Below are 25,469 nucleotides of genomic sequence, written 5' to 3' on the forward strand. Positions count from 1 at the left end.
TACCCTCAGCAAGTTTGCTGATGACACTAAACTGGAGGAATGGCTGATACACCAGAAGGCTGTGCTGCCATTCAGCAATGTCTGGATAGGCTGGAGAGTTGGGCACAGAGCAACCTGATGAAGTTCAATAGGGGCAAGTGTAGGGTCCTTCACCTGGGGAGGAATAACCCCAGGCACCAGTACAGGTTGGGGGTTGACCTGCTGGAAAGCAGCCCTGCAGAGAAGGACCTGGGAGTACTGGGGGATGAACAGTTGACCATGAGCCAACAATGTGCCCTTGTGGCCAAGAAGGCCAATGGTATCCTGGGGTGCATTAAGAAGAGTGCGACCAGCAGGTTGAGGGAGGTTCTCCTCCCCCTCTACTCTGCCCTGGTGAGGCCACATCTGGAGTATTGTGTCCAGTTCTGGGCCCCCCAGTTCAAGAGAGATGGGGAACTTCTGGAGAGAGTCCAGCAGAGGGCCACAAAGATGATTAAGATGGAGCATCTTTCTTATGAGGAAAGACTGAGAGAGCTGGGCCTGTTTAGCCTAGAGAAGAGAAGACTGAGAGAAGACCTTATTAATGTTTACAAATACTTAAAGGGAGGGTGTCAAGAGGATGGGGCCAAACTCTTTTCAGTGGTGGCCAGTGATTAGGACAAGGGACAGGGGGCACAAGCTGGAACACAGGAGGACTTTCCATGTAAAAATGAGGAAAAAGTTCTTTACTGTGAGGGTGCCAGAGCACTGGAACAGGCTGCCCAGAGAGGTTGTGGAGTCTCCTTCTCTGGAGATGTTCAAAACCTGCCTGGATGCAGTCCTGTGCAACTTGTTGTAGGTGATCCTGTTTTGGCAGGGGGGTTGGACTAGATGATCTCCAGAGGTCCCTTCCACCCCCTACCATTCTGCGAGTATCAGAAAAACAGTTGGACCTTTGATGCTAGTATTTTAAATTTTGTTATTGTCTGAAGCAATGGTTCCAAAATAGTAACTGATACATCTCCTTTACTGAAATTGTAGTTTTCTATATTTTGTGAGGCATTTTAGCATAAAACTGTGGACATCAAGCCTTGGAACAGCACTGCAGAATATATTGCCTTGGCTGTCCAGATGTTTTTTATTTCATGTAGATGAGCTAGAATGACGGATGTTACTGGTGGCATTGTTGTTTGGTCCTCATTGTGTAGGTAAGCTAACTTCTGTAGTTACCTACATGGTATTGATATGTTTATATGATTTTTTTAATATATTTTTTTAGAATAATGCTGGTGTTTTTCAGCAATATATGAAATACACAATTGATGTTAGACTTGTAAAACAAGTTCTCACCATAGCTTTGAGACTGACCTAATAGTTATTGTTTAATAAAAAGTCATACACTGAAATATTTTGCATGAGTATGAATTTATGATTACAAGCTTAATATGAACATGTGCTGACAGGTCTCAGTGAGCTTAACACTTCAACTGAGAGTTAAACTGTGCTTCAATTAATGTTGTCATTTTAATGATTGTGGTGGACAGATGGTGACTACTTTCAGTAAGTTCACCCTAAAATCTAATTTAAATCAATACTTGGGTTTTTAGTGATTCTGTCAAGGGTGTGAACATTTCAAATTGAGTTTTGCTTATGTTAATTACAGTTATATTTTAAAAGAATACCACTGCAGTAGTTGCGGTAATATGTCTGTAACGCTGTATGAATAACGTACTGCTACTTTTGGCACCCCTAAACAGTGAATTAAAAAAACCCTAAAAGATATTCCTGTAGTTATGAATTGAATATTTGGTTGCTTTATTTGAATTTGGCTTTTGATTGTTGCTAAAGTCTGTCAGTCAAGGAAGGGGTTTTTTTGGTTTTGTTTTCCCCAGAAGCACTTCTCTGGAGAAAGGAGAAAAAGAGGAATTAAAATTGCAAGCCTTACTGCTCAGCAACTCAAATGCACCTGGCTTGCTGAAAAACACTTTCATATCATAGACACACTCCCTAAAAGTCTGTGAATCAGATATGGCTGGCTTTTTTATTTTTTTTTTTTTGTAACAACTCTCACCACTGCAGCAGTGCGAAACCATTTTCATTCTGATTCATGCCAGCTGTGTTTCAGTTCCAGAATCCAGGTTGCTGTTTCTATATGCATAAAGTGAATTTGGATTACTTTTCAGGCTTTGCTTACAGCAAAACCATTTGGAAGTGAGGGAGGTGGGAGGGAGAAAGGATGATTTGTGCAGAACGGGGCAAATCTGATATGAGAATAAACAGAGTTAAATTAGAAAGCCGTTGTTTTCTCCCCCCCCCCCCATTACCTGTGGAGTTGTAAGAGACCCAGGAGACGTCACAGGGACAGCTTTCAGAAGCTTCATTTTGCAACTAGAAAATTCAATGGTGAAAAAAATTTTGTGACTGTGTAGAGGAGGAACAGTTCAATTTAGAGTCTCTTAGAAGTTTAGTGCTTCAAAACAAGAAGGCATAATACTGGTAATTTAATTTCTAGCATGATTTATGATTTTTCTAATAAATAAATAAATAAAGGTATCATGTGCAATGATCACACTTTTTAGAAATAATCTAAATTGGCCAGTTGCTTGACAAGGGAGATTATAGAAATTTTCTCCTCTCCCAGTCATCCTAATATACTAAAAAAAAACCAAAACACCAGTTAAAACTTTATTTTGACTGTTTTTTGTCTTTCACTTTGTTCAGTTTACTGAAAGTTGCTTATTGGAGATTATATTTTATTGGAGATTCCTAATAATGATTTGAACAAAATTTGAGGTATTTTATGGAAACGTGAGGTAGATTCTGACATGTTTTCTCATTCATTTATAGTAGTTTAAAAGAAAATGGTAACATTCAATGAGATATGTAATTCAGCAGGCTCAGACACTTGGTGTCATTCGGCCTGAAGAAGAGAAGGCTTCAGGGAGACCTGATTGCAGCCTTTCAGTGCTTAAAGGGGGCCTATAAGAAAGATGGGGACAGACTTTTAGCAGGGCCTGTAGCAATAGGACAAGGGGTAATAGTTTTAAACTAAAAGAGGGTAGATTTAGACTAGATATAAGGAAGAAATTTTTTACAATGAGGTTGGCGAAACACTGGAACAGGTTGTCCAGAGAGGTGGTAGAAGCCCCATCCCTGGAAACATTCAAGGTCAGGTTAGAGGGGACTCTGAGCAACCTGATCTAATTGAAGGTGTCCCTGCTCATGGCAGGGGGGTTGGACTAGATGACCTTTAAAGATCCCTTCCAACCCAAACCATTCCATGATTCTATGACTTGGTCAAATTATTTAAATTCAATGCTTGATTAGTCAAACAGGTAAAATCCTGCTGGCACAAATGCGTGCATTTGGTGTCCTGTTGCAATTACTTCTCTCAACTCTAACCCTGATTGTCCTAGGGAGCTATAGACAAGGTCGTTCAGCCGCTACCTAGATGAGTTTTTTCCTAACCCAGGTTTCCGTGCAGCCCCCACTTGGCTTTGGCAGCCTCTTTTCAGCCCCACTCTTACTTCAGCTCTGTACTTTTTCTATGAGAGTTTTGACATGGTAGCACAGGCAAGCTGAGCGTGCTGTGATTGACTTGTTCTTGTATCAAGTGACAGTTCTGCTCTGTGATAATACAGCTGCTCGGAAGAGTGGTACGTGCACACTCAGGAGTATTTTTGGCTGTGTTAGTTTTAGAATTACCTCATTATTAGGTGTTACATCTCCGTATAAAACTAATACAGGTTAAAGTCAATGGATTTTTATTTGTGGTTGCATCCTTATGTGAAGTGGTCAGTATTTAAATGGAAGCATAATATAACCTAAGTATCAACAATTGTGTGATACTATTTATTTATTGGATAGTAATTTCCCAGAATTTTCATTCTCTTTAGTAGCTGATGTTTGACTTCTTTTTCCTTGCTAGGCCTAGTCCAAAACCAAATCATGATTATGAAAGACTGAAGATTCAGTGCATGAAGGCCATGTCAGACCTACAGTCTCTGCAGAATCAACACACCAAGACACTAAAAAGATGTGAAGAAGCAGCAAAAGAGGCAGACTTCTATCAGTGAGTATTAGTAAAGCTGTTGAGTTGAGTTTACTGGTCTGTGCTAGATCATAAAGTATTAGAACATGGTAATCAAATACTTTTTTTAGTTCTGTTTTTCTTCTTTAATAGCAAGATTAAAGTTTGCGTGCATCAGATAAAAACATTTCTGGCATATTTGAAATGATAAAGCATGAATTGCTTTTATTTTGAAGAATCTGAGATAGAAATCCCTAATGTCTTGATGGGACACTGACAAGAAAAGCCTAGTTATTGACTTGCAATTACAGTCCAATAGTCTTACTGTCAGGCTCGAGAGCAGAGTATAATTGGAAAGAATGTAATTTGTTACTGTTTTTTGAAAGGTTGTTGTGTTGGGTTTGTGTGTGTGTGGGAACTGTTTTTTGGTAGTGGGGGAAGGGGCCACCTTGTGAGAGTGAAAGCTCCCCTGGCTCCAAGGCGTAACCCCCCCAGCCCAGGCTGAGCCAATGAGCACTAGAGAAACACCTCTGCAAATCCGTATTTGTGAGGGGAAGGACTGTCTTGAAAAGAAGGTGGAGAGAACCTGGAGGAGAGGCCATTGACCTGAACAAAAGACGACCATAGGCCAAAACAAAGGGAGAGCTTCTTTGCCAGGAGGAAGGAGGAGGAGAGACAGAGAACCTCAGACACCCAGTTCAACACACATGGAGTAGGAGAAGGTCAGTGAGGTCCCCTGCAGCCCATGGAAGTTCAATGGTGGAGCAGGTACCCACATGTAGACCATGGAGGACTCCACTCTGGAGCAGAAAAGCTGAGCCTGAGGGCAAGTGTGATGGAATTGAGACCCCAAGAGACGCTCAACGCCAGAGCAGGGGTGGACCCCCAGAGCCAGGAGGTGAGGAGGTGTGCTAGACCGGAGACCCATCTGCAGCACATGGACGCCCCATGCCAGAACTGGGAGCTGAGCCTAAAGGGGTCTGTGACTCCATGGGAAGCTCACTCTGGAACATCTTGTTCCTGGATTTTCATGCCAGGAAGAGCAGCAGTGGTGAACTGACTGAACCCCCATTCCCTGTCCCCTGTGCTGCTGGGGGGGAGAAGGTAGAGAAATCGGGAGCAAAGTGATTTGAGCCCAGGAAGAAGGGAGGGGTGGGGGAAGGTGTTGTAAGATGTGGTTGTTATGTCTCACTGTGCTACTTGGATGAATGGCAACAAATTAAATTGAATTTTCTTCCCCAAGTTGAGTCTGTTTTGCCTGTGACCGTAACTGGTAAATGAAGGACCTCCCTGTCCTTCATTCCAATCCCCGACCCTTTTGTTGTGATTCCCTTCCCATCTCACCAGGTGGTGAGGGAGAGTGCAGGACCGCACGGTCTACCTGTGGTTAAACCAACACAGTTGTGGTAGCTCTCACACTGACTTGTGTAAGTTTTAACACAGGCTTAGACCAGTTGTCTAAAATAGGGACAAATTGGTGAATATTTCTAGCATATATTTCTGTTTAGAAAACAGTCATTGATGCAAGTAGGAACATGTTTTCGTCACTTGAAAGGAAGACAGCTCAGTAACAGAAATGCAGATAAATTATTGATTTGAAGTTTATTTTACTTAAATCCGCACTACAAAATATGACTAGTATTTAATGACAGCATTTGTTTTCATTGGGGGCTGCTAGTTCTTACATAGCACTTTCACCCACAACTCTTCAAGTCTTTAAAAGTAAGCACTGTTTCCTTACGTTCTTCTTCCAAAACCTGAAAATAGTATTAAAGACTGTCAACAGGTACAGATGTAGCAAGTTGTGTGGCTTCTTTACAAAGAGCTTTATTCGTAGTTTAATTTGAGGATTTTCAAGTACTTTAATTTGCTCATGAATTCTGTGCAAAGCATTAGTGTTCTGTATATTGTAGATGGATTTTTCCAGAGTTGAATTGCCTGTGTCCATCCAGTGCTGATATGAAGCACTTGTATTCTTTATTTTAAAAAATTAGTTTTGATTACCTTATTGAGGAGTTCTGTAGTCCCTGAAAACATACTGTGCTACACTCTGTTTATTTCAATATTTTTATGATAGTGTGAACAGATTTACCCTCTCATATGAGGAGAAAACTCTGAGTTTTAAAAGATGGAGTGACTGATTGAAATACTCAAGTATACAGAGAATATAGCCGTATTCCTCAGACCAACTAATTAGGCTTCTGCAAAATGATGCATATATACAAGTACAAGTTTCCACATTTACACTTGCTGCATACTAAGACTATCTGGTCAGAAGAAAGTATAGCATGTTTTAATTGATTCAGAAGTAATTCCTTTTTATTATAAGAACTTATTTATGTGGTTTTGAATAGTTCAGTTTCCTACTCAAAACTTAAGGGACACTGAAATTCAAGTTTCAAGGGTTTTAGGTGCTGAAAACATGTTAACACATGTTGAAATCCATACATGTAATTCCTGTTCATCCTATGAGTAATTCTTAGGGTAAAGAAAGCAATGAAGTAAAATATGCTATTCAGATATTATTTTCTCCTGCAGTAATTCTTAGAACCCCATGCTTTTTAAAAAAAGTTACCACTCTAGAGAATTTATAATTTCCACAAAATCTAATAACAGGTAATTAACACGATTAATAACCTATGGGCATTTAATCTGTGAACATAATTTGTCAAAGGCTCTTTTTTTTTTTTTTTTTTTTTTCCTAGCAGGTTGTCCTAATTTTAAGGAAGACTTTTTTTTTTAAGTGCTTTCGGTCATTCTGTGCAGGAAATGCAGGAAAGGTTGATATTTCACTTCATATGAAAGAAATACAAAGTATCTTAAAATGTACATTGATTCTGTTCATTGCTGTGTGTGATCTGTGGTTTTTTTTATAAATATGGACTTCAACACTTTACCAGAAGGTGTGAGAGTTCGGCTTGATTCACACTTTTTCAACAACAGAAATACTTGTCAATATCCAAATGCCACTCTTCGTTTGATCTGTGGTAGTAAAATACATTCAGTAGATTTTTATTTTTTTTTTTTCTCTTTTTTGGCAGTGGTCTAATCTAATTTTGGACTGCTACTTTGAATTATAACCTGAATGATAGCCTCATCATGTGACTCTCAGTTACTTAATTTTTAAGTGAAAAAGTATTTCAATATTTATGGCTTATATATAATGAACTTTGGGATAACTTTGCTAGTTTTTGACCTGCTTGATTGTAGTCAAAAGATACATAATGTGTGTTTGTTGTTTGTGGGGTTTTTTTTTTTGTTTGGGTTTTTTTTATTTTTATTTTTTAAAACAATACTATACGAGGAGTTTTTTGTAGTTTTCATCTGTATTTTGGTTAGCTGCTGTTCAGCTGAAGTGCCCAAGATAAAGTGAAGGTGATTAGTGAGATAATTCACATTATCTCCAGGATCATCTTACGCTCACATTACACCTTTTCTGTTTGTCTGTCTGCTTGCTTTTAAAATGGCTATGAGATGGCATTGATGAATGGCACAAATCCATCATCTCTTCTGGTGCTATTTAAGAGTACTGTGTACTTTCATGTGTTTTCATACTTATGTCTCTGTTTGTTTCTGATTTATTTATTTATTTATTTATTTATTTAATTTTCCCTGCTGCTTGGGTACTCAAATATGCAGAATTGAGTTAGTTTGACCTGCTTTCTTGGTGGGAAGCTCATGCTTGAAATGAATTAGTCCAGGACTTTGTCCTGGCAAGTTGGCCTCTAAGAGCATTTTTTGTGTGCCATGACAGCACGTTGCACAGTCGGCTGCTGAGTGACCAGTCACAGCTGAAGGAGGACATGGATACCTTGAAGAGGAAAAACACGCAGTTGGTGCGAGAACATAATCATCTCCAGCAGTCATGTGAGGAAATGAAGAGGCTTCACGATGAGGATCAGAAAGAGATAACAGACCTGCGCAGTCAGCAGCAGCAGGTACGCTACATTGTTCAAGTGCTGGAACAGATCATGAATTGTTCCTTCGATAAATCAGTATAAATCAATAAAACTGAATGTGCAGCGTTGCTGCCTTTTATGTCTTGCTCATTCTAGAACATCTACCTTACATTTTAAAATACTAGTGGAGAAAATGGCATCTTGGCTACTAAATGATTTTCTGTGTTTCACTGGAATAAAGAATGAGGTATATAGAATATTAGGTGATATTACAAAATTCTGATGCAGAAATGACAAAAATGCACCTGAGAAAGATTATGTATGAACGGTATATCTTTTTAGTTGGATGGAGAGGCATCAAAATCCTAGCTTGAAGTTGCAAAGTGATTAAAAGGTGACTATTTTCCTAGTGTATTTATGGGACATGGCTAGCTTAAAACTTTCATACTATGTTTGTTTTTTGGAAAATACCACGATAAAAATGAGTGACAGATAAGTTTTTTGCTTTGTTTTGTTTTTTAAATTATTCTAGTGACACTGTAACTGGTGGGGAATGATTGAGCCAATTTTGGCTATTTAGATTTACAGACACTATTCAGTTAGAATAAAGCTACAAGTTGATTAATGTTTTTGAAATTAAAACGAAAAAAAGACAAGATTTTCAGGAAGAAGTGGACATTTCAGAGCGGTATATAACAAGCTGTCTCTAGGACAACGTTCACACGTTCTGAAGAAAGAAAAGTAATAGTAAGGAGCAAGTGGTTTTATCGGGTCCACAGTTAACGTGTGGAATAGTCTGATCATTTAGTTAGAATAGTTATAGTCACATGTGGAATGGTTAAACAGATATCTTGGTTAACTGTGTGTAGGCTGATTCACAGGGCAGACTTGCAACACAAACATCAGAAGCAAAACCTATGCAAACAAAAATAATTATTTGCTATGGTAGGAGGGGCAAAGGTCAAAGCGAGCTGGATGTGCTGAATGGCGCATTAGGAGGTGCTTGAGGGCTAGTACAAAGAGGAGTGGAGATTTGTGTTTCCTTTTGATCTCTTCCTATAAAATTATCTTGAGAGTTCTGCTGTGAAATGGTTTAGTGCCTTGGTTCAGAAGATGGCAGATGTTCTGTGTAGCAGAAATGGTTTGCTGTGTAAACCTGGGCAAATGGCTTAATTGTTTGGTGCCTCAGTTTCCCAGTCTGCAAATCAGGGATGTGAAATCTCCAAGAGGAAGTTACTGCATTTTGAGGTTCTGTCCTGAAGTTTGAAATTATTTGGCAATACAGAAGGAGGCTGAAGTATTGCTATCAGTACTTATTTAAAGAAATTCAGTCTTGTGTCAACATCACAATTAAATCTTTAAAGAAAACTATGTATGTGACTTTCAATGAGATAGTTGTGTAACTCCATTTCTCAGCATGTCAGAGTGAATCACAGTGCCTTGAAGGGGTGCCAGGAGTCCTATCTTATCTGTGTCATTTCTCATCTGAGTTAGTTTAACACTGTTTATATTGATCCCTCTGACGTGTTGTTTTGTTGTCAGGCTGTAGCAAAACAACATCTCGGTGGTCTCAGAGAGCAAAAACTTTTGATCAGGTTACTCTTCGTGTGGAATTGTCATGGATTTGCTGTGTAGCAGCTGACCAGCTTAAGTTTCTGCTGCTCGTGTATGAAGTTTCTTGTTGCCATGGCTGTCTTTCTCAGCCCAGCTGGGACTATTTACTTTTTCTCAGACTGGGATTTTGAATAGGAGACATTCCTTATTAAACTGCTTCCTGTTTATGGCATTTATGTCTTCCTTCATCAAATCTCTGTTAGCAAGTTTATGCTGATTTTCATCCAGTTTCTTGTATAGTTGACTTTAATTATAGTTTTCTTTAATTATTTAGTGTGTTTTCAGCAAAAAGACATTCCATATATGCTTTAGACAGTGAAAAGTGGTTTGTTCATGTTTGGATTCTCAAATACTTGGTTCTCAAACATGTTCTCAGCAAGCTTTGGGAAGTAGTCTTCATGGGTAAAGAGTAGGCAGTTGCTTTTGGTCTCCTTTCCTTTTGATCTGCAGGTGTCCACGTTTGTCCATGTTCAGGAGCTGGTCCTTACTCAGTACATATAATACACAAAAGAAGATGAGGAACAAATTTTGTGCATATAGGGTACTTGCTGTGTGTTTGGTTTTAACTTTTTATTTATTTATTTATATATTATTTAACTTTTTTTTTCCTTCTAATTTTTAAATATTTTTTATTTTCAGATACTTAGGGATATACCTTCATAGGCTAATGCTAAGTTTATATAAATTCCTGGCACCTCTCTATATAGAGCATTTCTGTTTCTTCCCACTGCTCTGTCAAGGCTAAATTTTGATTTAGAAGACAAAACCAGAAAAAATAAGCATAATTTTTTTTTTTAAGTGGTTTTTTTTTTTGTTGTTTTTTTTTTTGTTTTTTTTAAAGAAAGGCCTCATTTCAGGCACATTTTTTGCCTTTAAAGAAGGAAGGACTAGATTTCCTGAAGCTCATTAGGGTATTTCTACTGTTGTGGCTGGTCATTTATCATCAGTGTTGCTATTTACAGCAAGATTCTTATATCAGTGGAAATTAATTTGAAACTAAGATTCGGATCATACTTTATTCATGTTTAAATGCATTTTTCTCTTCCTGTTCATATTTTATGGATAGCTTTTGAAACACAAACCTCTGTGGATAGTTCTCAGATGAAATATTGTATTAATATTAAAATATATGCCTATGTGTATAACATATTTAGGTTAGGTTTTATTCTTTTGAAGTTTTAAATTATTTAATTTGTTCATGGAGGATACAGGGAACCTGTCATGAATGCCACCTCGTGGTCATTTCCTAAATTACAGCTATCATCTTAGTAATCAAATAACTATTACCTCTGGCTGAAACTACAAAGTACTTTGAAAACAAAATTAGTTTAATAACTGTTAGTAGCATTACCATTAGAGAGAGATTTTCATAAACTTGAGCACTCCAAGATGTGATAAAGCAGATTTTTTTTTTCCCCTAGTTGACATTAAACAGATACAGTAATGCTTAGCCTCACAGTAATGCTTAGAAGGGGCTCAGTCTTTCCTTAGCCATTAAAAATAATTATTATTAAAATTGGTTAATGTATTTTTGTTCTAATATTGTTTCTGATATATATATTTTAAATCAAACTTATTGAACTGATTAAAAACTGAGTTTATTAATACAGTTTCCAACTTTTCTTTAGGTTATGAAGCAAAATGGATCATCAGAAATATTAAATAAACTTTATGATACAGCAATGGACAAGCTAGAAGGTGTGAAGAAGGATTATGATGCGCTAAGGAAACGGTACAATGAGAAGATTGCAAGTCACAATACGGATCTGAGCCGCCTAGAGCAGGCTGAGGAGGAGAACAGACGTTTTCAGAAACAGATTGACATGTTAATGAAGCAGAGGGACACAGCAATACATTTTCAGCAGCAATATTCAACCTCTCTTAGAAGGTATAGTCAGGTTTTAATGCCTTCAGATATGCTGTAAAAGCAGTCACAATTCTTATGTAGCATCTTATATTCTCTGTGGTAGAATCTTTTAGAAAATTAAGAAAATACTTTTCTAACTTTTTTTCCTAAAATTTTTCTCTAGTGTATGTTATCTTGGTGTGATGAGTAAGCATGTGTTTCTATGTAAGATTTTCTGCAAGGTCCTAGAAGATGTGATGTGGATGTTTATTTGGAGAAATGTTGCTTTTTCTTGAGAAAAGTATTTCCCAGTTAAGATTTTGGAATTATGAGAGATTTTAACCATTGTTTAGTTCATGGGGAAAAAAGGATAGTCTGCCTTTCAAGCCATGTTTATTCTTAGTTGTAGACCCAAGTCATGCAACCAAAGCTTTGTTAAACCTCAGACTTAGCGTTCCAAACAAACTCCTCAATGGGTGATGAGTCCATCAACATATGTATCTTTATTTAAATATTAAAACCAAGTCGATAGGAGGATATAATTTCTAAAATGTGTTTAGCAAATGAAGATGTTCTCAAACATGTTAACTTTTCATGACATTAGGATTGCAGACTGTGTGGGACTCTGAGACAAAGCTTCAGGCTGGCAGCAGAGTTCACCGGATGCAGATGTCTGTGAATCTTGCTTCTCTGCGAAGGTGCTGCTGCTATGAGCAGCAAAAGTGCCAAAACAGAAGGGCACAGACACTGTCACACCACGCTTAACCTCTCTCTGCTCCTCCTTGATAATAAGCCTACACAGATACCTGTGTGGGGTAGGAAGAATGCTAAATACATAAGGACTCCAAAGAGCATCTGTGGGTGTGTTGAGAATGTTTTAATTGACATGTTAGGAATAATGCACAGCTCTCATAGACTAATACCAAAAAATATAGTTTTCTACATTCATAGACTTTAAGTATTTCCAAACGGTGAGATTGAGCACAGATAATAATGTACACATGAATAGCATGTACACTGTGACATATAGTTAAGTTATAGGAGAATATGAGTAATAAGAGAATAAGTTATGTAAATTAGATTGCCATGGATTCCTGAAAGTGAGGGAAAACCCAATATATACTATAAGAAACACTGCAGCCATGTCAATACGTGCAGAAGCTAAACATATTGGTATTATAGCCTTGTGATGTAGGTCTCCTTGAGAGGAAGGTGTGGTTTGATACTGAGCAGACATTGGTTTTAAGAATTTCATTAAAGATATTCATGTTCCTGTGAACCAGTGATCCAGCTAAATTAAAATAACTGAACTTGAGGAATTTTTGCCTTTTATTTGGTTGGCTGTGGGTCTGGACTTCTGTTTTACTTGTTTCTGTTTACAGAAACGTTGATTTGCCTTATGTTTATACACTTTCTTCATAACCAAAACCATATTTCTCCGAGTGACTAACCAAAAATTTTTAAAATGCATTTCAGCTGAGTAAACTTTTCAGAATATAAGACTTCGTAAACTTGTAGTTTGAGGATGAATGGGTCATAAATTGCAGCACTTTTTTTTTTGTTTTGTTTTGTTAATACCAAGTGTAAACACAGTCAAAGAAGGTTTTAAAGAGAGTGGGAAGAGTAAGACTCCAGTGGTGGCCCAGGTCTTATTTTGAATGAATCTTTGGCCTTAAAAAGTATCAGAGAAATGTTCAGCCTTTTTGCTTTTATGTATAACATTGTCACAGTAATACACAGCATATGAATGCTACCAAGATGATTTAGTTGGCAAATAGTTTGCAGATTACAAATTGGCTATACTGGCTGTCTAATTCCTATGAGCTAAACCTTACCATACATGTGTGTGTCTGCATTTTGAATATGGGCAATGGTGCTTGGACAGATTTGCCTGTAGTTTGCAACTGCATTGAAGACAAAGCAGGTAATCCTGGTGAGGATTCTTTCAGTATTGATTGCTCCTTATAAATCCATGTGTACTGCTGCTGACCCACCTAAACCTGCTGCTTACAATCAATTCACAACAGTTGTTAGAAAAGGGCTTTCTCTACAGAAGCCATCTGTGTAAATGTGGTCCAGCTGCCTGTATCTCCTCCTTAAGAGGCAATGCAAGTTGAAACAGGTCCAGCGTGTTTCAGCTGGAATTTTGCTTTCAGGTTTTTATCACTGTTTATGATGTCCCTCTATGGCAGAGACTTTCCTTTCTGAAGAGTTCCCCACGCTTGTCATTGTTTGGTTGGGTTTTGGTGGGTTTTTTTCTTAGGGTGGTTTTTTTTTGTGGGTTTTTTTTTTTTTTGGTTGGTTTTTTTTTGTGTGTTTTGTTGGTTGGGTTTTTTTTGGAAAAAACTTACAAGGAAAAATCTTAGTGTTCAGTTGTGGTAAAACACTGCTCTCAGGAGAAGTTCCTTTTCAAACCTAATTGAGAACTTGGCTGTGGAATTATATTCCCACTTTTAAGAATGTTTTGTCAATATAAACACAAAAATTACTACTTTTAAATCAAACTTTTTATGTCCTTTTTCTGGTTGTGCCGTACCTCAGTAGGTTGTAGTGATAAAGTGCATATGTTTTTGTCTGTGTTAAATTTTTTTTAAAAAATTACTTTTAACAGTTTAAGATATTCTGTATTTTAGTTTTACTTGATGACCTACTGATGAAAACAAAAACTAATGTTTGAATTATCTGTTTTTAGTTCCATTGTCTGCATTTTTACTGTAAACCCACTTTTTTTCTCCTCTAAATTGTCCCTTACCAACCTTGTGGTGTATTTGGCACGTGGAAGTTCTATTTTTTCCAATTTCTGCATTTGTTCCCTTCTTCCCACGTGTCTGGCAGAGTGTCTTGGGAGGAGCTAACTTCTAAGATGAGCAAAGCTCAACATATTAAATAAGGTTAAACTTGTGCTATTAAATAATGACAATGTTTTGCATTCTTCTTAGAAGAATTTGATAGAAATATACTTTTAATAATTAAACTAATTCTCAATTGTTTCTAACAGTTTTTATGTTTTAGTTCCTTAAAGAGGTTCTCTAATATTCCTAAAGGTTCACTAGTATTCCTAAAACAATTATTAGTCTATATTTTGCAACACAGGGTGTACATTGTCTAGGATAGCCTCTGCGGTTGTGTTTTACCAATGTATACATTTGGTTATCTAGCCAAATCTTTAATGTATTAAAAAGGAAAATGAGGAACAAGTATCTTATTGGCATGTCTGCTTGTTTTTTAGATTTGAATCAGTACAGCAGGAACTAAGCAACGCCACAGCACAAAACAAAGAGTTGCAGAGAGAGATGGAGCGATTACAGTCGGAGGTGACAAGATTCAAAACAATGCAGTTGAAAGCAGCAAAGGATGCAGAAAAATACAAGGAAGAAAGGGATTCAGTTTTCAATGAATACCGCCTCATAATGAGTGAGAGAGATCAAGTAATTAAAGAGGTAGATAAGCTTCAAACGGAGCTGGAGCTTGCAGAGTCCAAACTGAAGAACACTTCTTCCGAGAAGCGAGTGGCCAGTGAAGAGATGGAAGCTTTAAGACAGGTACTAACCTATTGTTCCAATGGGGAGTGGAAGTGTGTATACATTGTTGATGCTAGAATCAGAAATGTATGACTCATTAATGGAAAATAGGAATGCACTGCAAAGAGGAAATTCTGTGCTGATGTTTTCCTATAGCAGTCCTTTTTACTCTCAATGTATTAAGATTGCATGTTTGAATAGAGTACCTGTCAGCTGAAATTTGCTGTTCACTTGACTTAATTCTGTTCTGCTGATCATAAATCCCTCCTTTACTGTGTTAGTCTTCTATGCCTTTTCAAGTAATACTCTCTGTAGCAATATAGCTCTAAATATTAATTATTTTTAACTTCTAACCTCTACAGGAACCACTGGGAACTATCTACTATGACTAAAGACGGTACATGATAAAGTAGTCTCAAATGTTTATGCAAAGCCTGTGCTGACATGCATGTTCTTACTCATTGGCCCTCCTTCTGCCTTTAAGTTAAAAAGGATATTTTGAAGATTTTTCACTAGAATAAGGCATGCCTTAAAGTGTGTGAAACCAGAACTTTGTATTTTTCAGCAATATGTTCTTGAAATGCTTATATCGCAACCATGTTATAATGATGCTGTTAAGATTTCCAAAACACAATTTATGCTCAATTTCATTTCAGCTGACATGCATTGACTTGACCCTTTGGTTTACAAATACTTAATTTAGCATGAAAAAGATACAAGCAAATGTATTCCATTGCCTATAAATCTCATTTTACTTTTTTCACAGCATTACATCTGAACAAAATGTCCTTTATGAAAAATTAAGGTGTGAAGCTTTTTTAAAATCACAGTATTGTTGAGACATCATGTGGATTGTGACATACAGCATCAGAGCTTTTAGAAAAAACCTAACTTCTGGTTTTAAGAATTTATAGTTTCTAGCCCTGTGTATTTGCCAGCTAAGTAATTTAACTTCTACAGTGAGTGAGGTTTTAATACACATTTCATACCTGTTCTACTTTCATCAAAGCCATTAAGCCAATAGAAATGTCTGTTGTTGATTGCAGTAAAATCAGGGTGGCTAATAAGGAATACTCATGGAAATAGCCACAATTAGTTGTTCTGCTCCAATTCTGTGCCCATTGACTGATTTAAACAGCACTGTATCCATTTAGGTAATTTTAAATGTAGTTTCTTCCGTGAAACTTGTGTTTCTAGTGTACCTTTTCTTTTCCAAAGAAATGCAAAAGCAACTGAAATGGAGAAGAGGTAGGCTGAGGCTGAAGAGGTGTTATATCATGAGCAGTTACCGGTGAGGTCCGTCAGTCAATTTCCTAGTTAGATATTGAAGCTTTATTGGTCACACATGTCCAAACATGATGGGTTAATTTACATCCAAAATGTTATAATTGTCTGACGTTTATAGATGGTAGAAGAAATCTCAGGATTTTGCACTATGGGCAGTTTTGGATTAAGTTCTTGTGAGTTTGGCTATTCAAAGCTAGGGATTAGACGTTATAGATCCCCATCTCTACTTGCCCAGTGGTGTTTTTGTTTGTCATAATATTTTGCTCCAGCAAATACTTAGTATGTTGTGTTTCATCTCAGTGGTAGTCAGCTTTCCCCTCTGTTTAATAGACCAGTTATATTTTATCCTGTATGAGGTTATTGCACTATATTCAGGTGCAAGACAAGCACTTCCCTCAATCATAAGAATTCTGCACAAATTCAGAATCGTTCTTCAAACCAAACCACTCTAATGTTTCCAAACAGAAGCTGTTCTAGTCAGTGCCAAATGGCACATTGCCCTGAGCTGTCCTGTTGTAATTTTGTGCAAATGTTACAGGAAAAAGACAGAGGTGAAATTTTACTAGTGACCACTGGAGGCAATGGCTGCTCTTATTTGAGATAAGTTTATATTGAGCATGCTGGAATAAACTGTGGCAATGTGTATTTTTTCCAGTCACCTTAAATTATGGTAATTCCTGTTTAATGAAGGGCTTTCTGGGAGCTTTCCCTCTGTCTTGATACTTGATGACTTTCATCTCTGCTGCATGCTGGAAAAGACTTAATACTTTTGTGTAAGTTCTATGCACACATTTGAATGCACATTTTATACAGACTATAGTTAAGCTGTGCAAAATATTGCTTCCAGTACTAGAACTTGTCTGCACCACCAATGGGTCAGGGTTTTCTCTCTGAATTCAGAGGTGCCGAGCAATGGAAGCTCTTACGGATGTTGAAAAAACTTGGATTCTCTGGTAATTGCAATTCACTGATATGTTTGAAGTTCACAGCGTGAATCATTAATCCTAGTGCTTGTCTGTTACTCTACAGCAAAAATATCTCATTTAATGCCATTGCAGAACTGTTTTAACAGCCTCACTAGCTTAATTAGATGCTACATCTCAAAAACAATTATGTTAGTACAGCAAAATGCAGTTGTCATCTATGCTTTAAATACCTACTCTTATTCCTCACAAATTCTAGAGGAAAACATAAGGGAAATCAGTTTATGACATGATGTCTTTCTATCCTTAAGTATTTGGCCTCTTCCCTTCTTTTGCTTTCCAGATGTCTGCTGTCTCGGGTAATCTTTTTGAGATCAAAACATCAGTAGTTTCCAGTTAGGAGGCCTGTATAAGGTAGAAGGACTTATTTGCAGCCATTGGCTGAATGCTTCTAGACAGCTGGACCATCTAGAAATTTAGCGGTGTGCAGTTCAACTCTTTGAATGCCTCATTCTTCCAATAGGAAGTCTAGTTTAAACTGTTTTAAAAGGACAGATTATATTTTAGAGCTACACTTTACTCATCTTTTTTATTATGATCCTGTTGAATTCCACATTTAATAACATGTACTGTCATTCTGCTTTATGGCATACTGTAGTTTTATTTGAACATTCTGTAGTTTGCACATTGGTATCTTACTGGCATGTGAGTCTGTCCCTTTAAAATGTCCCTTTAAAACTTAGAAGGAAGCTATAATATACTTCTATAGCTAGGTTGTCTAAATTATTTCAGTCCTATAAAATCAAGGCAGTTGCTTAAAAATATTTGCAATATATTCTTGCCCTTCACCATGTTTAAAGCCTTTTTGTAAAACACTGAGTCTGACTTGTTAATAACCTTCCCTCGTTTAGGTTCCTCAAAACTTTGAGTGCTCCCAGAGTCTTGCTTACTTTTTACATAGCACTGTGCTAGTGTGATGATGTGATGACTTTAACATCACATTTAATATTTTTTGCTAGTACTTACCTGTATGTAATGTGAGCACAATCTGTTCCGCTCCCATTTTTCAGAACATTAGTGGTAAACTCTGTAGACTTTTAAGGTGTCAGTCTGTATCCAGTTGGAAAGATGAACTATTTCCTTCTGTACTTAACCCCCTGCAAACGATGCATCTTGTTTTAGGAGCTAAATTCAGCTCTAGTGGAAAGAGATCGAGCAATTTGTGAGAGGAATGAGTTGCTGGAAAAATACTGTCACGAAGTGAAGGACAAAGCTGAGGCCCAGAAGGAACTTGACCAAGCTTGCAAGGATATAGAAACAGTGAAGGAAGAAAGAGATGTTGCCAGAAAAGAGAGAACAGAAGCTATCATCCAGAGAGACCATCTGCTAAGGGAATATTATCAAGCCCGTCAGGTATTGCAAGTCTTCACAGATGACTTTTCTGTTCTTAGCTTCAAAGGGCCAGTAATCTTCAAGAGATTAGTTAAAGGTCTGGGCATGTTGAGTGTCTTCCCCTTTTTCCCTGAATCACTCTAAAATAACTACATAAATATGCACATATGTTCTTCAAGACATAGTGACAGAACTTCTTGTTTGAAAGAAATATAGTCATGCTTCATATTAAGTTTCAGTTTGTAAAAAGAAATGGCAAACAAAATAATGTGATCCAGTAGGTGGCAGGGCAGTTTATTACCTGCTGGTAGGCTGTTGCCATCTATAACGTGTTGTTCATGCCTGTGACCAATAGCTAATAGACATTAGCTATTTCTAATACTTCATAAAGGAACTTAATTGAAGTGTGATTGTAAATTGTATAATCTGTACACGTTCTCAGTATATGTATGCTAGTCTGACAATTTATGTCTCTGTGTGGATAGTAAAATTCTTACAACTCTGCACACTTACTGATGCTCGTCTTTTGTGCGATGCTACACATCAATCCACATACAACTTGAAATGCTTACATATAGTATGAAAATGCATAGTATCACAGCTTTTTTGCTCATGCAATAACTAAAGAATACAAAATTATTTAGTATTAAACTAGATATTTTGGGTTGTTTTCACTAAACTTGTGTTCTCTTTTCATTGAGTACCAACCCTTTACTAGTACAAAAAAAGTTTTTAATCTTGCCTGTCACACTGATTTGCCAATCTTGAATGAGAGTGTGGGGAAGCAATTATACTGTTTCAGTTGTAGTGGAAATAAAAATTTCATTGTGTTTGGTTCTTCATGGCCAAACCAATGGGATTTGGAAACTTGTGCGTTTCTCAAGGAAGCCAAGTAAGCTTGGGCGAACTTTGCTGTGACAGCAATGGACCTGCGCAGATGCTCACCTTTGGCACATTCCAAATCAGAATTGACATTTCAAATATAAACGTCTGTTTGTTGTTCTGAGTGGAATTTTTGATTGTATTTTCCCTGCTGGTGGACTGAAAGAGAAGAAAGTGATCCTTGGAAATGAAAGGGACAATGGAAAGGCCAGACATGACTCTTCTTAGCCTCTGTTCTGTCTTAATTGTTGCCATTTTTATTTTTTAATATTGAGATGAGAAAGTAAACCTGGGGTTTAAGGTTCAGTGCTCTCTTAATTTTGAATATGATTATAACTTATTTAGAGAAAAAAGGAGCCTTTAAAGTATATTAATCAGGACTTAGTAGTCTCTTTTTGATATACATGCATTCAGGTCTTGAAAATATTCCTCCAAAGTTTAATCTTTAATCAAATGACCAGTCTAGTCACATTCATTAAATTTATTTATATTCTTGAAATTAACCACATAGTTGTTTGCAAGCCTGTGGCCTTCGGTGTTTGTGGTGGGCTGTACCATTGTAGTTGGCTTGTGAACCACAAATCTATGTGTTTTGAACATGTGCATCTAGTTGTCCCAGGGTAGAATACAGACATTAATTCCGGAAATCGGTGTCGTAACTGCTTATAATAGTGTATCTGATTTCTAAATATTCTAGAAGTTTTTTTTCTCTCTACTGTGCAGAACAAAATAGAAGCATGGAATGTCATCTCTGAAATAAAAAATGTTCGCTGATGTTATTTTGAAGTGAAGATTCTTATTCATATAGATTGTATTAACACAAATTTTGTGTGCCACTGAATGAAATGTACAACAGTTTTTGTCTTTTTTATTTTCCTAAGTTGCCATTAAGATAAATGAACATTTTTCATGAAAACATGAGAATTGAGTACATCAGGTAACATACATATAGTAAAAGTTGTTTGTGTGTACTTACCTAAAAGTTGTCTCTAAAATACTTATCTATGTTTCTTAATTCCTAGATACAAGATTCTGCTACCCTAGACATAGAAAGAGCAAACAAAGAAATTGAAATGCTTCGGAAACAATATGAGGCAATGTCACAAGAACTAAAGGAAGCTGTCCAGGAAGCAGAAGTAGCCAAGTGTAGGAGAGATTGGGCCTTTCAAGAGCGGGATAAGATTGTTGCAGAAAGGGAAAGTATACGGTAAACAAATGCTAGATGGCACAAGTGATCTTTGTAACACCTTGTGTGTGATTAATGCAATTCTGGGACTTGCTGGGTTTTCCTAGCACCTTCTTCATCTTGTTGGAACTTCTGCATTAGCTGTCACAGGGTGATTTTTTTTTTTTTTTTTTTTTTAATTGAGGGCACCTTACAAATTACTTTGCTTTGTCTGTGCTTTCATACCTGTAATATGTCTCTAGTAAATACCATACAGCCTAACATCACTGCTATGTAAGAACAACAGATTATGCATTCTTTTAAGCATGATATACTTAATCCTGCTATAGCTATAGTCCTGCAAATAATTATTTACCTCTGGGAATGTTTCACAGGAGATACTCAGCGTATTTGCTACTAAACATATGTAAGGAACTAAGGGAAAATGCTTCAATCAGAATTGTTTTCTGCTAGTTTAAAGAAGATATGTAGAAGCAAAGTTTTGAAAGGGATGAAGAAAGTTTCTGTTTTCTTGATTAGCTTTTCCTTAAAACTTAGCATATGTAATGTTTTTTCCTTATACTTCTTTTTTTTTTTTTTTTTGAGAAGAGACATCTTTTGAAGCTGCTTTTAAAAATTTTGTATTAACTATCCAATGTAGTAAAACTAGCTTGTTACTTAGATGGGGTTTTAAGTAACTAAAATGGAAACTTCCTTGCTTTTAAAGGACTTTGTGTGACAACTTAAGGAGGGAGAGAGACCGGGCTGTGAGTGACTTGGCTGAAGCTCTTCGCAATCTGGATGACATGAGAAAGCAGAAAAATGACGCAGTGCGTGAACTGAAGGAGCTGAAGTACGTTAGAGAAATGATCAAACTTCATGGAAGTTTTTTATCACAAGCTTTAGGTTGTTAGCTGGGTTCACAAGTGAATCGTAAACTCTTATAGCTGTGGGGCAGCAGGTATTCATGATACTGTACGTGAAACACTGCTTCTATTTTTAGTTATTAGGGCTGGAGCGTAAGTCTTACTATCTGAACCTTTTTATCTTATTAATGAGACACATATTTTAAGCTTAATACTGTAGAGATACACTTAAGCAATATGGGATTCTTTCACTGAAGTCAGATTAACTACAATTTAGTTCCTCCCAGCTGTATTCTCACTGGTTTATGAATGCAAGAAAGATGTGCATCATATGCCATCTCAGTGGGTTGTGGTGTGGAAGAGGTTTTGCTGTCTGTATTTATCATGCCCCACTTGTCATGAGTATACTGATGTAGCTCATCTGTGGGTAAATTAAATGCATTTTGGGAGATGTTAGTAACCTAGTTGTGCACTTCAATCATGTAAAAATAATGCAAAAATGTGAGACAATGTTAGGAAAATATATAGAAAAGGAAAGTCAATTCAATAGCAGCCAAAGAATATTGGAAAGATTGAAGCCTGGGGCAAATTTCTGGCACAGCTTGGATTTTTGATTTAGAAAACAAAATATAAGGTATCCCATGATGATAACATTATTTATCAATTTATTTAAAAGGCTTGTGTATTTCTACAAATAATATTTTTCTTTGACTAGAGAGAAGATGGAGAATCAGCTGGAAAAGGAGGCCAGATTCCGTCAATTGATGGCCCATAGTTCCCATGACTCAGCCATAGACACAGATTCTCTGGAATGGGAAACAGAAGTTGTAGAATTTGAAAAAGACAGAGTAAGTAAAAAACACAAACTGCATCGTCTTATATACTGGATAGCTTTGAAGTCAATTATATCGTCTTGATACTAGGTATGATTAAAAATAATATCTTTTTTTTAGTTTTAGAAACCACATGCACATATGTGGCAAGTGCAGTGACATCTAGATGAAAGTAGCTGACAAAACTGAGCTGTTATACACAAGCTTTGTATTTTCCTTCATACGAATTATAAATAAAAATTTCCTCTGTCTCATCTTGTGGGGTACCCACATCCACGTACTATTAAAATTTTTAAAGTTAAACATTTAGTGTTCTTAAAGTTAGTGATTCATTGCAGAAATGGCAGTTCTAAGGCAGCCAAAACTTAAGATGTGATGGAAACACTGACATCAGAGAGCCCAGTCCTCTGCCCTTACGAGCAGCATCACTTAGAATCTATGTGTAAAATAGTTAAGTTTTGACATGAAGTTATTTCTACTACTTTTGCTCAGATGTGATGATTAGAAATTGTAAAGTATTAAAAATACGTATTCATGATGAACATGTATTTTAGGGCAACATTGCCCTTCATCTTAAAAATCTGGGATGAAAGGAGATGCTAATCTCCCTTGCTTGTCTGTACAGAGAGTTAAATCCCTTTTTCATTTCAGCATATTAAATAAAGTTCTTATATTTAGCTTTCCAGATAACCTCTACATCCTTTCATTATCCTAGTAGTAATTTTCTCCATTTAATTTTATTTTTCTTCATTGTAGTCTAGAATTTTTATTTCACTGCTTTTTATGCAAGTATTGAATGCTGTTCTATTTGAAATTTTTGGCTCGCACATCACATTGTTTGCGAATAGTAATTTTTTTTGACCACGTAAAACACACAGGTGGTCTTCCAGATTGTGTCTCATTTATAACAGCTTCTGCATATACCAGAATTTCTTTCTCATTCCTGAATGACAAAATTTGTGATTTAATGCTGTCAAGTTAAATCCCTTTTATTTTACTGCAATATTTAGAGTCATCTTTTTATGGTCTTTCAATCCATCTGTGTTCTGACAGTCATCTCAACAGAATCACTAAGACATTCCTGTTTTGATACAAAAAATATTTAGTATTATTATATGTTGAAATACATAGATTGATAAGACTATATCAACTGAGTACCAATGCTGATCCATCAGGACAGCCACCTATAAATTCTTTCTGGGATAACAATTCCCCTTTCACCATGCTTTTCCATCTCTTTTGACAAGGTCTTTCAGATTTCGTGCGTTGCCAACTTCTCATTTTTAACTGAGAACTAATAATTTAGCTCTTCTGTTGTCTGGAAAATTAATTGACAAGTCTAGCTTATGATGTACCTGTGGTAAACAACATTGCAACCTGATGAATTTTCCATTCATGTGCAGTTATTTAGTTGCTCTTTACTTGAAAGATTGTTCTAAATGTTTGCATTACTGAGGTCAAATACGCACCATGTCATTTGAATATACGTTTCCCCTTCCTAAACATAGAGATTGCACTTGCTGCTATTAAATTATGGTAATAATAGTGTGCCAGCCTTGATCAGACATATGGGAAAAATCCTTGCTGAGCTACCAGCGTTTGAATTCCAGGATGGAGATTATAGAGTTGAATAAATTTAAATCTTTTTATTTTTGCTTCAGCTTCACCTGTCTGCTTAAGCTTGTGCTCTACATAATCACTCAGCTCAAAACTGAGAGAAATAATGCTTACTTTTCATCTCTGAGGCTGTGCAATGGTGCTGTGATCTCTACTTGATCTTTATTTTATGGCAGCCCCATACTCTTCTCTATGAACTTTTTTCTTACGTAGAACATTTGGAAGAATCATAAGGATTTTCATATATCTGTGGCAAGTTTAGCTCAATTTAATTCCTGTTAAATATTAATATTTTTTCATGTTTCATCTTCAGCTTCCCTGAAGACTTTCTGCTCTTCGGATTTTAAGGGGATTAGTCATTGAACTATGTCTAGAACCATGACTTACATGTCTGATTTAAGCTCTATTTAATTTTTGCATCTTAGATTTTAAATTTCAAATATCATATCCCTTCAGTATGCTGAGATGATCAACTGATTCCAGTTGATTTCAAGTAGAGTTCTCTAGTTTTTATAAGTTGCACTATTTAACACTGAAAATTGCAATAATAAATCAGTTTGTGATCAGTTGGTCCCAGTTTATTTCCTTTAACCATTTTTTTTTTTTTTTTTTTAATTTACCACAGCAAACACTAAATTAAAATTTCCCTGTTTGGTTTAATGACTGATTTGTCAAAGATGTTTATCACTTTTTCTCATTAAGGATGTTCTGGTTTGGGACAGAGTTGTGAGAATATTGCCTCTAATCTGTATTTAAAAATGATCCCACATAGTGTTACAGCTTTCATTCCTGTTTACTTCTAGTCTTTAGCCATATCAAACTGGTCATCTGAGTTCACCACTAAGACACAATGCTGTTTCCTTCTACAATTTATTTTTCCCAAAATAATGCCCATTCTTGGAGAACGCGTCCTTCTTGTCTCATTACACATCCAGCATCATACCTGAAAACAGGTTATATGTGTCTAAACCTACTTTCATGCGTGCTCTTCTGCTTTCGTGATCCTCTGGTGAAATTCTCCTTCCGCATGATTTCAGCTTTAATCTGAGAGAGAGAAGGATCGTTCTAATGCTAGAGGGTGCCTAATAACTAAGGGAGTTGGGAGCTTATATGTTGAAGTACAAAATATAAAAAATTGCCTAAAACAGGTACCCTGTAAATATAAGTACATAGTACAAACATGCAGTAATGCCTCTTGCTGACAGACAGCAACACGGTGGTTGCCAGAGCAGTTGAGTCATTTGTTAATATTATTTGTTAGGATGATATGGACTTGAAAGCGCTTGGTTTTGATGTGGCAGAAGGCGTGAATGAACCATACCTCCCTGGGGACTGTGGGATCTTCGTTACCAAAGTGGACAAAGGAAGTATTGCTGATGGTCGATTAAGGTAGAGTTTGACTTCGGAAGATACTTGGCTTTTGTTGATCATCATAAATGAAATACGAGCATATTGTGAATTGTCTTCAGTTTTTCCCCATTTTTTAAAGTTCTATTATTATCATTGGTCATGTGTATATTAGCAGTGTTGCTTGGGAAATTGCACTGAGAAAACCAATGCCTTAAGGCAGGAGTCCTCAAACTTTTTAAACAGAGTACTGTTCAGTGTCCCTCAGACACTGTCGGGGGCTGGGCTA

At 36.7% G+C, this 25,469-nt stretch overlaps 1 protein-coding gene across 1 annotated transcript in view; it reads left to right on the plus strand.

Moving 5' to 3' along the window:
• The window catches only part of LOC104522514 (disks large homolog 5-like), a gene marked incomplete at its 5' end in the record, with an annotated part of 29,012 nt that extends 3,743 nt beyond the window's left edge, over positions 1 to 25,269 (plus strand). The window contains 9 exons of the mRNA XM_010164835.2: positions 3,887 to 4,030; positions 7,743 to 7,926; positions 11,130 to 11,389; positions 14,577 to 14,889; positions 18,261 to 18,491; positions 20,375 to 20,559; positions 21,245 to 21,370; positions 22,099 to 22,231; positions 25,095 to 25,269. Coding sequence (XP_010163137.1) covers positions 3,887 to 4,030; positions 7,743 to 7,926; positions 11,130 to 11,389; positions 14,577 to 14,889; positions 18,261 to 18,491; positions 20,375 to 20,559; positions 21,245 to 21,370; positions 22,099 to 22,231; positions 25,095 to 25,226 — 1,708 coding nt within the window. The remainder of the gene's footprint in view (positions 1 to 3,886; positions 4,031 to 7,742; positions 7,927 to 11,129; positions 11,390 to 14,576; positions 14,890 to 18,260; positions 18,492 to 20,374; positions 20,560 to 21,244; positions 21,371 to 22,098; positions 22,232 to 25,094) is intronic.
• Positions 25,270 to 25,469: the final 200 nt, after the last annotated feature.

This window comes from Antrostomus carolinensis, unplaced genomic scaffold (assembly GCF_000700745.2).
Source record: "Antrostomus carolinensis isolate BGI_N321 unplaced genomic scaffold, ASM70074v2 scaffold2363, whole genome shotgun sequence".
Lineage (NCBI taxonomy): Eukaryota > Metazoa > Chordata > Aves > Caprimulgiformes > Caprimulgidae > Antrostomus > Antrostomus carolinensis.